Source organism: Myxocyprinus asiaticus, chromosome 33, assembly GCF_019703515.2.
Source record: "Myxocyprinus asiaticus isolate MX2 ecotype Aquarium Trade chromosome 33, UBuf_Myxa_2, whole genome shotgun sequence".
Taxonomy (NCBI): domain Eukaryota; kingdom Metazoa; phylum Chordata; class Actinopteri; order Cypriniformes; family Catostomidae; genus Myxocyprinus; species Myxocyprinus asiaticus.
In genome coordinates, this window is record NC_059376.1 from 25624389 (window position 1) to 25637873 (window position 13485).

At 37.5% G+C, this 13485-nt stretch overlaps 1 protein-coding gene across 1 annotated transcript in view; it reads right to left on the minus strand.

The window, feature by feature from the left end:
• Positions 1-397: 397 nt before the first annotated feature.
• LOC127424692 (cadherin EGF LAG seven-pass G-type receptor 3-like) overlaps positions 398-13485 on the minus strand; it is a 69396-nt gene continuing 56308 nt past the window's right edge. The window contains exons 26-37 of the mRNA XM_051670083.1: positions 13191-13397; positions 10983-11157; positions 10789-10901; positions 10583-10662; positions 8691-8817; positions 6798-6917; positions 6569-6666; positions 5802-5923; positions 5179-5352; positions 4161-4349; positions 3076-3949; positions 398-2207 (exon numbers count right to left, since the gene is read on the minus strand). Coding sequence (XP_051526043.1) covers positions 2180-2207; positions 3076-3949; positions 4161-4349; positions 5179-5352; positions 5802-5923; positions 6569-6666; positions 6798-6917; positions 8691-8817; positions 10583-10662; positions 10789-10901; positions 10983-11157; positions 13191-13397 — 2307 coding nt within the window. The 3' untranslated portion in view covers positions 398-2179. The remainder of the gene's footprint in view (positions 2208-3075; positions 3950-4160; positions 4350-5178; positions 5353-5801; positions 5924-6568; positions 6667-6797; positions 6918-8690; positions 8818-10582; positions 10663-10788; positions 10902-10982; positions 11158-13190; positions 13398-13485) is intronic.

The window sequence follows — 13485 nt, forward strand, 5'->3', positions numbered from 1 at the left end:
GCTTGATAGCTCCATGGTCACTATAGGCTTTCGTTGTTTGGAAAAGAGCAGCGTGAACATTCTTCAAAACATCTTTTGTGTTCCATAGAAAAAAAGAAAATCATATGGGTTTGGAATGATATGATTGTGAGTAAATGATGACTTTGAGTAACTTTTCCTTTAAGGAATGTTTAAATAGCCATGATGCAGGATAGTGTTAAACAGACTGTTTTAATACACAATGTTAGAGTGAATGAAACTAGTGATAACCTACAATTGTTAAAACATACAGTGTTCGTTTTTAAAGCAATTTTGAAATTTATATTGTACATGAAATTTCATTTCATAAGATTTAAATTCTTAAACTGTATGTTCCTCAAGTGTTTGCCTTGAATATTCAACAAAAAATATACAGGAGCCTGGTAGCAATAACCTCTTTATTGATGTCCAGCTGGTCTCTAGTTCTCACCTCCCTTTGGTAGCAGTTGTTTGTTTTTTTTGTTTTGTTTTTTTTTTAAACCCCATAGGTAAATGGGATGCATGTCCCAAAATAAACATGTTGACCAATTATACATTCCCCCCTTTTTCTCTCCCACCCAATCACTGTCTTCCACTACTCTCTCTTTCTCTGATGGACAGAGAACATTTCTTTTCATCATTTGCAGAAGAGGAGGGGGACATATCAGACAGTACATGTACAAAAGTTTCATACATAAAACATTTTAACAGATGAAATCTCGCTCTTATAAAAACAAAACTCCCACACGCACCTCTTAAAAACACTCAAGCAACGATTATGATTAAGTGAAATTAACCTCATTAAATAAAATGTTAATAAAAAAAAAAATGTAATGTATGTACAAGATAAAATCTTTTAATAGTAAATAAATTATAAAAAAGATAAATAGAAAAGTCCTGGAGCAATTTCTGACAGGTAAGAGGTATAAAGGAATGACATAGGGCCCCTTTTTTTTGGCAAAAACTTATGATAATACTGTAAAAGGAGATAAAGTCATCTGTTGAAACATTATTTTCCTTTTAAGCAGCCTGATATTTTGAGATATTATTTAACCTCAATGACTGCACGTATCTCATCTCACCATGTTTCTTCCCCTGAAGCACCGAGATTATTCAATACTTCACAGAGATAGTCACTGACATTTAGATATGCTCTCTTTGTTAAAAGGAATCAGAGATGGATTAAATATGTTCTCCTGATAGCTGATTTAGGATCTGTAACTTTTCCTCAAGCAATAGTTGATTTATGATAAGTCAAGTTATGAAAGAGCTCTTGATTATGCTGTGAATATGCTTGTAGGCTAAATAATTTACCAATCCATAAAGGCCTCTTAACACAGCTTCAACAAACTCCTTTTATATGCTTCAGTATTATCTTATATTGGCATAAAATGTCTAGAAATAGGAAAGGCAAGTATTATTATACTCTTATACTCTAAGCCAAATATTGGTGTTTGTTTAAGAAATGTTTAGACCAACTAAAAATCTTTCAATTAAAAAAAGCAAATTCTTTGAATGACAATCATTACGGTCCAATCTTGTCTTTTGTTTCACAACTCTTTACAATTACAATCACGTCTCTGGAGTTTCCTACCAATCCCATGCAAGCGTCAATACCTTCCTCAATTACATCGACCAAACCTTTTCTTCATAGACTCTCTAAAGTTTCTCAATCTTTTGTCAGAGGGCTTGGTTAATGTTGCATAAACACATTTTGGAATACAAGGATCGGAATGTTTGGGACTGTATTGGCTAGGAATGAGTTTGAAAATGTTTTCAATCTTACCCAGTTAAAAACATCCATTCACACAAAAACTCAAATGCTAGACACAATCGTCAAAAACATCACTAGAGATTTTTTTTTCTTTGATCTTTGATGAAAAAGATACAAAACGTATAAAAATTGTATGTACAGTTTTCTCTCTCTCTCTCTCTGTCCAGCCCTCTCAGCTGCTGATCTGGAAATCTGAGGTTTGCAGATTGGAAAAATTATTATCATATAAGTCTTCACCTTCTTATTGTTAATTTCCTGCCTGTTCTCAGGATAATGATTTCTCAAGCCCTTGATGAGCAATTTCACTCTCAAGTGTTCAGTAGGAGTCCTGATAACTCCGGTTGGTTATGTCCTGTGATCCTCTTGAGCCCGTCTGCAGAAATGCATTACGGGGCTGCGAGAGAATCATCAAGATTGTCCATCACTTCTGTTAACTCTAAATAGAGAGAAATAGAGAAAGAGAGATTAGGAAAGATGTCACTACCATGCCACTATGAGAAGAAAAACAATCAGTTATTATGAGAAAAGAAATGATGGCTATTAAAGTTCACCCAAAAATGAAAATTCTGTATGACTTTCTTTTTTTATATATTGTACATCCTGGCCACTCTTTTCAATATAACGAAAGTACATGTAAATGAGGACTGGGGCTGTCAAGCTCTAAAGTAACAAAACAACACTATTACTATTATCATAAAATGGTCCTTACTTATGTGTTTTATTCCAAGCCTTCTGAAGCCATAGGATAGGGATTGTGTGAGGAACAGACAAAATTTTAAGCTCTTACTCATTTAAAATGTTGACATCTGGCCTTGCTCTCCTTGGCACATTCACGAGAGAAGCAGCAATGTCTGATTTGTGACTCAATGATCCAGCAGTTATCAACTCACTGGAAATGAAGATTATCAGTGAATAATGATTTGAATTTAGGTCTATTCCTCACACAATCATTATTGTTTGGCTTCAGAAAACTTGAAATATATAGCACACACTTTTATACATTTATAGTGTTTATTTTTGTAGTGTTTAATTTTTATTTTTTTATTTTGGTGCTTGTTAGCCCCAATTCTTTTACTTGTATCATATAGAAACAATTGGTCAGCATATTATTAAAAAATGTGTGTGTTCCATGGAAGAAAGAAAGTCATATGGGTTTGGAACTAAATGAGGGCAAGTAAATAATGACAGAATTTTCCTTTTCAGTCAACTATTCTTTAAAAGCCATTATTTGTTCTTTTTTCAAAATAAAAAATGTAAGGACTATAAACGGATGTACAGTGAGACAAAAAAGGGCCTGGACTTACTCAGTGTCAGGTGACACTTCAGAGATGCTCTGAGAGGTTACAGAGAGAGCAGGCGGGGAAGGGGAAGGGCCAGCCGATGCAGAGACAGGGTTAGGGGGTGGGGTTAAGACAGAGGAGTTGAAGGAGGCCAGTATAGAGGACAGGATATCAAGATGTTCATTAGAAGGTGGACGACTAGATGGGGCTCCAGGTGCAGCTGCAGATGAAGGGTACCTACATGGAGGGGCGGAGTCTAGCCGTCCACGCCGATAGGGCAGGGCTTCATGGGGTTCTTCTGTGATTGGTGGAGGGGGTGAGGAGGGTGGGTGTGGTTCGGGGTGTGAGAGCTGTCGCGGTGGCAGGGTTCTCAGCCACTCCCTGCATGGCTGTGATCCGCCGTTAGACTCCAACTGTTCCCGAGACCGACTGCTCATCAGCGCACCCCCAAGGTGTTCCCGAGAGGCCTGTTGCCTAGTTAGAGTGTTAAGCTGTGCTCTTGATCCACTTAATGAACTCTCCGCCCCCATTAACCCTGCCATCCCACCCCTGGCCACCAGATCCTCCCTGGAGGCATGGATGCTGTGAACAGGGCCCAGCCTCTCTCTGGACCCACCCAGGTGTTCAGCACCAAGCTCGCGTCGTCGTGGCAACAGGTCAAGGTTGTCACGGGAACGCTGTCGACGGGCAAGTGAATCCAGATGTTCGCGGGAAGAGTGTCGGGAAGCGGGTTGGGACAGTGAGCCAGTACCGGAGTACATACGACCATAGGAAGCGGCTGGGACACCTCGGTGACCCAACGTGGAGGTCTTGTACCAAGACATCTCACTAGGAGCACGACCCACTGCAGACAGACCCTGCAGAGCAGGAGGGCAGCCTAGACGATTCTTTAGGATTCCTGAGAAAAGGATGCAGAGGGGTTTAAATGGGCCAAGGTTATTATAGTTTTCCATTTTCCATTTTAAAATTAATTCATTTTCAATTTTGATTTAATTTAGATCGTTTTAGAGTCATGTAAATGTATGAAAATAATACTGGCATGGGCCTCATTTGGCTGTGAACTGAGTGTGTTTAGTATTATACTTTGTCTGTATAAATATGTGCCTCACCCTTACGGTGTCTGTGTGTAATCCCATTCTCATCCCCGCTGGTCAGCGCTGCATCTGGCTGATTGTTATTAGCTGCGTCCTTACTGTAGTCGCTCCCTAGGCGGCGCTCTGAGCCCCATTTCTGTAGAGAGTGTGCCTCGCACCCTTCCAGCGCTGGCCAGTAGGAGAGCAGGTCATTGCCATCCAGATCTGATACATAAACATTTTCATACACTATTACTAGAGCATCACACAATTAAAGGGACAGTACACCCAAAAATTAAAATTCTCTCTTCATTTACTCCCCTTCATGCCATCCCAGATGTGTATGACTTACTTTCTTCAGCAGAACACAAACAAAGATTTTTAGAAGAATATCTCAGCTCTGAAGGTACATACAATGCAAGTGAATGGTGATCAGACCTTTGTAGCTACAAAAATCACATAAAGGGAACATAAAAGTAATCCATAAAACTCCAGTGTTTAAGTCCATATTTTCAGAAGCGATATAATAGGTGTGGGTGAGAAACAGATACAAATTAAAGTCCTTTTTTACTCTAAATCTCCACTTTCACTTTTACATCTGAAAGTTACATGTGGTGCCTGTTTAGTTTCACTTTCACATCTGAAAATGAAAGTTCAAGTGGACATTTAGAGTAAAAAAATGACTTTAATTTGTATCTGTTAAATATTGTTCTGTTTCTCGCCTACACCTATTATATTGCTTCTGAAAATATGGATTTAAAAACTGGAGTCATACTTAAGGATTACTTCAATGTTTTATTTATGTGATTTTTGTAGCTACAAAGGTCTGATCACCATTCACTTGCATTGTATGGACCTACAGAGCTTTTCTTCTAAAAATGTTCATCTGCGTTCTGCTGAAGAAAGAAAGTCAGACACATCTGGGATTGCATCTGGGAGTAAATCATGAGAGAATTTTAATTTTTGGGTGAGCCATTCCTTTAACAAAGTATTTCAGAACTCTTTTGGATTTAATACAGATAATATAGATAACTGCAAAAGATGATGTTGGTACCTTTTCCACCGCTGTGAGTGGGCTCTGTGAGTAAACGTTTGCCGTGACTGGTCCGTTTGAAGCGCCGCTGGATGCGTCCACGCAGATGAACATTGTCCTCACTCTCTGAAGATGGGATGGACAGACTCCTCTCCTCTTCCAATGAGAGATCAGAATCTGAGTCAGAGTCTTCACCTGAGAGAGACAGACAGACAGAGGCAAAGAGAGACAGGAAATTATGAGTGTGCACTTAGAAAAAAATCTTTCTTTTTTATCTTATTTTACAGTAAAAGTACAGTACCTAAATATAATCAGAAGGATATTTGAGAAGCAAAATTGTGTAAGATTCTAAGACGTCGTTTCAAAGAATATATATCTAAAGTTTTTATTGTTTTCAGCATAAACCTCACATTATTTTGTTAGTTTTATGCTTTAACCATTGTCAATGATGTAAAGAAAATAAACTTTATTCAAGATATGTTCTCCGAAAACAAGTCTATCTTATGCAATTTTGCTTCTCAATCATTAATCATTAATGAATTAATAAAGAGATTTGTCAAATTAGACATACTCATTAGAAAAGACAAGACCTTTGCAAGTAAAGAATTAAGAAGTGTATGTTGCGTGTGTGTGTATATACGTACATGCATGCAGGTTATTGTGTTTTAGTGTACCTCCATTGCGGTGGAACATTGCAACATCCAGGTCAGTGGCCCCTGTGTGAGCTAGATTGTGTTCTAGAGTCTGCCGTGCCAAGAGATTCTCCCTGAGAACAGCAAAAGGTAAAAAATAGATCAGCTTTCAAGCTTTCAACTTGCTACATGTATAATGCAATTCTTACATCCTCTTTCACAGTTCTGTAAACAATCTACAACAATGCACAATAGTAAACACTGCACGACAGAGCTATTCAATTCCATTCCTGGGCGCCACTGTTCTACAGATTTACAGGCAAACTTTTCTCATTAAAGGGCAATATTTGCCCTCTGGTTTTGATTTTCCTTTATGAAGGCATGTTTTCTAAACGTATAATTCTATGTTGAGTACTTCAATTTAATAAATGTATTAACAAAATTATTGTACATAATTGTATCTTAGTTTTAATGCAATATGTATACTTCAGCCCAGAATCTAATATTTATAAATATGTCATCAAATATGTATTTTTTGCCACTTTTGTGGACATTACTTAAAATAAATAGTTTATTGCATATGTGAAATAATTTGTGGCTAAAAGTATAAATAAGGGTTAAATGTCTGTGCATGTAGCATATGCAGTACAGTACACTGTACATACATAATGCAGAAGGAAGAAAATGTGTAAAGTAAAAAGACGCTGTTTGTGAACTAATGCACTGTGTGCATTTATGTGTTTGCATATTACTGTATATGTGCTTATATTTTCACAAACCTTGCACTGCTGACTGATGAGATGGTTGAAGTTCCAAGTGTGATCCGGTGTAATCCGCTCTGTTCGAGCAGAGAGGCGCTGTTGTACGGGTTTTGGCCCTACACACAGAGAAATCCACATGCTTATTATCACGCCATGAGGGCAAATATATGTTTGGTGTGGAGATCTGTAAGCGTGACTGTGCCCGGTGTGAGGGTCATATGTTAAATGTATGTTTGTGTATACTAACAGTAATCTGTGGAGGTCTGGGAGGCTCTTCACTGGGGCTTTTCTTGCCCAAACAGGCCAGTTTCCAGGCCTCCTGCACCTCCAAGTTTAGTACTGTGAACACCAACAGTATGGCCAAGCCCTAACACACACACACACACACACACACACACACACACACACAAATTAATGTAGAAGAGTAACATTATACTGTCCAGTTCATTAAACTCTCTATGATACAATTAACAAAGACTGTTGTGTAAAACTAGATACCAAGACCATATCTTATTAAACCTAAACAAACTTGCATTACAACACAATAAATCACATGATACCAAACATCAGTGATGGGCAGTAGCTTCGCTACAAATAGCTTAACTACATTTCTGAGCAGTGAGGTAGTAGCTTCGCTAGTTTTTAAATCACGTAGCTTTAAAGTAGCAAAGCTATATTTTTGACTAGGTAGCGGCGTAGCATTGAGAAAAGCTACATCATGCCTTGTACCTGGTGTTTACTATCAGCAGTTTTGAATCAAAACTAAAGACGTCCGATCACAAATTAATCGCTCATCTGAGTCGGTTCTTTAAAATGTATTGGTCACACGTGATAGGAAAGCAATGTGAAAATGTAATCATATAGTGAAGTACCATGGTATTTTTTTAATTACCTTGAAGCACCAAGTAAATACAATAGTATATGAATATGGTAATCATATATCAATTAAAAAGGTAGTAACATGGTATTCTCTGAAGCACCATGCAAATACAGAATGGTACATAAATGTGGTAATTGTATATCAAAGTTCCATGGTATTACCATCTGATACCATCAGAAATCACATTGTTATTGCCCAGATGTGCTCTCTCTCTCTCTCTCTCTCTCTCTCTCTCTCTCTGTCTCGCTCTCTCCCTCTCACTCACACACACACACACACACACACATGTTGGTGTGGCTATCCTTATGAGGACTCTCCATAAACATAAGATTTTTCTACTGTACGAACTTTAGATTCTTTCCCCTAACCCTACCCCTACCCCTAAACCTAACCCTCACAAAAAAACTTTCAGCATTTTTACATTTTCAAAAAACATTGTTTAGTATGTTTTTTAAGCGATTTGAATTATGGGGACACTAGAAATGTCCTCATAAATCACATTTATAGCATAATACCCCTGTAATTACCAGTTTGTAACCTAAAAAAAAATGTCCTCGTAAACCACCCAAACCCACCCACACACACACAAGAAATTTGGCCTCTGATGATATATCCTGTAATTCAGTGTCTAGCTGCTGTATTTCTGTATTGTATAGATGAATATATAGATGAATAGTATACTGTATGTACGCAGAGTTTTTATACAGGAATGTGCAAATGAAATTATGTTTAAATGGGTATGGATTTGTAGAGGTAGTAGAATAAATATGAAAAATAAAATGTAAAAATAGTGACTTTAAATGTTGAACACATGGGTTTGGATAGGTAGCATGTATAAATATGAATTTACATGTTGTTGTTTTTTTTATTGTTTTTTACGTGCACATACCAGTACATATTGCACCATACTGTATACTTGTATACTGTATTGCACTATACTGTAATATACTGTACCAAGTCTTTGATAAACATCATGTGAATAAGTCTTTTAGATGCTTTGTCTATGACAATATGCTCTGTGCATCTGTGGTTGAAACAAAATATGAAGTAGCTTAAATGTAGCAAGCTACTTTTGGTGTGTAGCTTGTAGTCTAACTTGCTACTTTCTCTGAAAGTAGCAAGCAAGTTTTAGCTTAGCTTAACACATTTTTCTGTTGAGTAGTTTGTAGCTCAGCTCGCTAAATGTTTTGAGTAGCTTGCCCAACACTGCCAAACATACACACACAGATACACAAAATCAAGACAATAATTTTCTCTTACCTGCACGCTACAGAGCACAATGAACAGGTAGTGGAATGCCAGGACACTGTTATTAACAGCCATCAGACCAAATAACCAAACACAAGTACTCAACAACAACAAGAGGAAGGCACTGCGGATAGTAGAACTGAGAGAGAGAGAAAAAAAAAGAAAATAAGAAGAATTAATATAAAATTAGGGCTGTCAATTACAACGTGTTGTACACTGTTTTTTAATCAAATTGTTTACATGATATGCCGATTAATCAATCAATTAATTGCATATATAGCAATATTTTCAATACATTGCTTGCTTTATTTAAATATAATTGATCATAAGCCTATCACTGGCCTACAGTCTACAGCGATTCATTTTAGAATTGAGTTTATTCTCAATTGAGTTTAATCTTAAAAAGTGATATAACAGGTGAGGTTGAGAAACAGATCCATACTGAAGTTCTTTTTTTTTACAATAAATCTCTACCTTTGACCAGCCCCAACCAGTAGGTGGCTGAAAGTGAAAGTAACTTCCACATCAGAATGTTAAAGTGAAATTGGCAGTGTAGATTTACAGTGAATAGGGACTTAAATATTGATCTGTTTCTCACCCTCACTTATTATATCACTTCTGAAGATATGGATTTAACCACTGGAGTCTTATGGATTATTTTATGCCGCATTTATGTCTTTTTTGGGCCTTTAAAGTTCTGGCCACCAATCACTTGTTATTTAAATACAGATCCAAACTTTCCTTCTGAAAATCTTTGTTTGTGTTGAGCAGTAGAAAGTCATACACATCAGGGATAGCATGAGGGTGAGTAAATGATTTGAAAATTTTCATTTTTGTGTGAACTATCCCTTTAAGAGACGTTCTCACAGGACGCGTTCTTGCGTTCAGCCTGTACACGTGACATGCTTTTGGTGGCATTTTACTGGTTTTCAGCATGTCTAGCCATAAACGCTACGTTTTGGAACGCTGTGTCAAGTTGCCATAAACTCGCGTTTTTTTCGCGGGTGAAGGTGGCACTGCTTCAAAAAAAAATCTAAATTAGCCACAAACTTGCCGCAGATTTGCTGCTTGTTATTTTCACCTGCAAGCTCGCAGAAGTTCGCAGCTCTTCACCGGTAGTGGTGTACCTTCGCCAAACCTTTGGCAACAATGGACAACTTGCCGCAAGTTTGCATGTGACAATTATCTGTGGCAAGTTTGCTGCAAATTTGGAGTGAACTCTAAATTTTTGTAAGTGTCTTCGTGCTTGAATTGCTCTACTGGTATGAAAATGACTCGTTACCGTGGCGTGATTAAGTTGATTTTTTTTAACACGTTATTTTTTTATATAATTAATTGCACTGAATTCATGCATAAAATTGACAGCATTATGTATAATAGATGTATATTAAGTCATTCATTCTGTACTGAAAACATGTTTTGTTTATACAAAAACAACTTATGTATTGCCAGCTTCAACTCTGGACTCTAGAGAAGATCCCTGTGTCTCAATCAGCTCCTTAGCTCCCTATGTCATGACTCAGTATATTGTGAACATGAATTCGGGCACTGGCAACGGTGTTCATCCACTGAGCATTGGGACACTTATGACTCAATCACCTGCGACACATTAACGAGCTTGCGCATTGAAGCGCAGCTGTTATTAATCAACAACGTCGCTGTAAAAACAAAATATAAAACATGTTATTGGCTCGTATTTTCACAAGCAAATGAGCTTATGATTCGCTGCAGATGTTTGCCAGATGTTTGCAGCTCTTTAGTGGTGAACTTCCGGCAAACTTTTGGCAACAATGGACTATTTGCCGCAAGTTTGCTGCAAAGCTCATTTGAATGTGAAAATTATCTGTGGTGAATTTGTGGTAAATTTGCAGTGAACTCTCAATTTTTGTAAAGGTTATACTCACATAACAGGCTGCTTTTTTATCTCTTTCTGAGTTGGGTTGCACATCATACGCAGGACCACTAAAAACATTCCACCATTCATCTGTAATACAGTGAAAAATTACTGTACCACATCCATCCAAAATACAGAGAGAATAGAAGAGCTACATAAACATCCCTTAAATACATTTCATACACCTAGCCACACACACACTCAAGAGCATAATACCAGTATGACGACGCTAACTGGTCCCGCAAAACTCCACATAAGCTTATCATACATGGAGATCCAGCAGAAATCTGGATTACCGTACCCCTCTGGATCCAATCCCACTGCAAGGCCTGCAACACACATACATGTCACAGACCATGCCTATATGAAAGCCTATATTTATTTGTGTGTGTGCTTGTATGTGCACATACCTGTAATGATGGCAGGAACTCCCCAGCCAATAGCGTAGTAGAATCTCATGGCTCCATAGTTGATGTTTCTTGCTTCTGTCTGCATGCGGTAAATGTGCAGAGCCTCCACAAACAGCCACGCAAAAGCCGACATGAAGAAATAATGGAGCAGGATCGCAACCACCGTACACATGAACTGTAATAATCAGAAAGCAGGAGCCAACGAAGAAACCAATTAGAAAAAAAGAGAAAAAAATCAGCATATCATGAAAACATGCTGTTGTGCATACATGGGAGAAAAGTACAGATTACAGATGGAGTACAGCACTGAGGACATGTCCAATGTGTTGGAACTGGGGCCTAGTGGTGAACACATGTGCTTTCATTCAGTCAGGTGTTCAAATGGGTGTTGTGAGTTTGAATCCAGTTTGCAACATTTCCTGATCCCATTCCCCCCTTTTCTTAATAATTTTTTGACTGCTATGTACTATAGTATACATCATGGTTTCCCAATCTATTTGATTTTTAGAGAAACTGATTACGATTTCACTTGTAGTCACTATTAAGCTATAATCCCAAAGTCTTCAAAAATGATCAGTTTTCTCAGTGAAAATTCTCAGCATTCAGCGAACTGCTTGTCATCATAACAAAGGCACGCCACAGACTAGAACACACAATGACTTTAGCAGGGCAATCACTAAAATCACTTCAGACACAAAACAGACACACGGTTCCCATTAAAGACCAAAAGGCATGCAACTTGGTAATAGTAACTAATTCTGTTAATTATATAACATTTTTATTGTATGTTAAACAGAAGTCCCCAAAGTAAAATAATGAGTACCACTGCTATAAAATAAAAAATGGAAAAAAAGAGGATCTAAAGACTCAGTGTCTGAGAGAGAATCTGAATTATGAATGAACACGTACTCTGTTTCACACACCCACATCCCAGCACAGCGGTTGAAATTAATGAACTCAATAGTAACTGGCTTTTAGTGTATGTGGGTTGCACACAAGAGAATTATGTCTATTAAAATACAGTGTTAACGAGAGAGATGTGCACGTCTGCCTGAGGAAAAGAGACAAAGTGATAGTAAGTGTATCTGTTTTTCAGGAAATGTCTTTTAATAATGTCTGAGCACCAGCTCACAATGTAGTTTAAGTGGTTTTTCAACCATACTGTGCTAATGGCTGTAATGTCAGTTTCAGAAGGACACAAATTACATTCAAACTGCCTAGTATTTTATCCTGATACTCAACTCGCTTTCTATTGAGCTTTTCAAAATCTTTAATACCTGCTGTTACACTTGGCTTTAAATACTGTAATGTGAGGTCAATAATTTATTGCACCCATTATTTGATCATTATTTGATTAATTATTACTTCCATGATCTATCAAAAATGTACACAAGCATCTCTTTTAAATAAAATTCATTTTAACGCCTTTGGGCAGTAATAATGCTATGTAAAGTGCGGCAGGCAATTTTTGTGAATGAAGCGCAAACTATAATAAGCCTAATTTACAAAGAAAGAAAGAAAGGACTGAAAATGACTAAGTTTAAATACTCAAGATGCAGCGCTATTTCAGCACTGATTGCGCCTGTTTAAACTAGATTGCGGGTGGTTAGTGAATAAAACGCAGCTTTTTGCACTGAAATACCACGAGCAAAAATGGCACAACTTTTAGTGAATTCACCCCTTTCACATTGAAAATGTAATATTTTTCATATTAACCTGGAAATAAACAAAGTTTTAGGATTTTGAAAATGTAAACAAGGAAACGGTATGACATACTAGGACTTAAAAAATGACTTAAAAATGTGTAAGAAGTATTTCTAGGTCATAAGAAATAATTCTAGTTCACTATTTAAATGTAAGCAAATTTGTGACATTGGCAATGTTAACTCCTTTGTATGAAAGGTCAGATTTCTTTGGGTCCTCCAATGAAGCATAAAAGATGCTCTTTGGAACATTCTCAAATCATTCTGGAAAACATAGATCATCAGGTTTTCCACAAACATGTGCCATCCATGACAGCTCGAGTGCATAATGTCATTAAAAACTTTAAACATTTTAAACTTTTGGACCCTACTATAGTAGTCTACTTTGTGGTGAATGTAAATTGTGTTTGACTGTCCACACATGTGTTTTTGTATCTTGAAGCCTGCCCATACTTTGTCTCCATCACTAACACACACTCAGCCACACATGTGTTTTGTCTCTGACCTGTTGTTCAGTCTGGTTGATACCCAGCAGGTATGTGAGGTGGGAAAGGAGAGTAGCGGCAGCCATGTTGGAATGAATACTGCGTGTGTTTGATTTCAGTCCCCTCAGGCATGATAAAACCAGCACAGTTAGCAACAACGCCACCATGGAAACTGAGAGTGAGGTGTACGTTACTATGGTGAGGGTTTCCAGGTCACCCTCTAACTGCTGCTTAGCAAAGACAGAGAGAGAGAGAGAAGGAAAGAGAGAGAATAAAAACATATAGCAATGAAGACTATGCTGAATAAAATGTAAG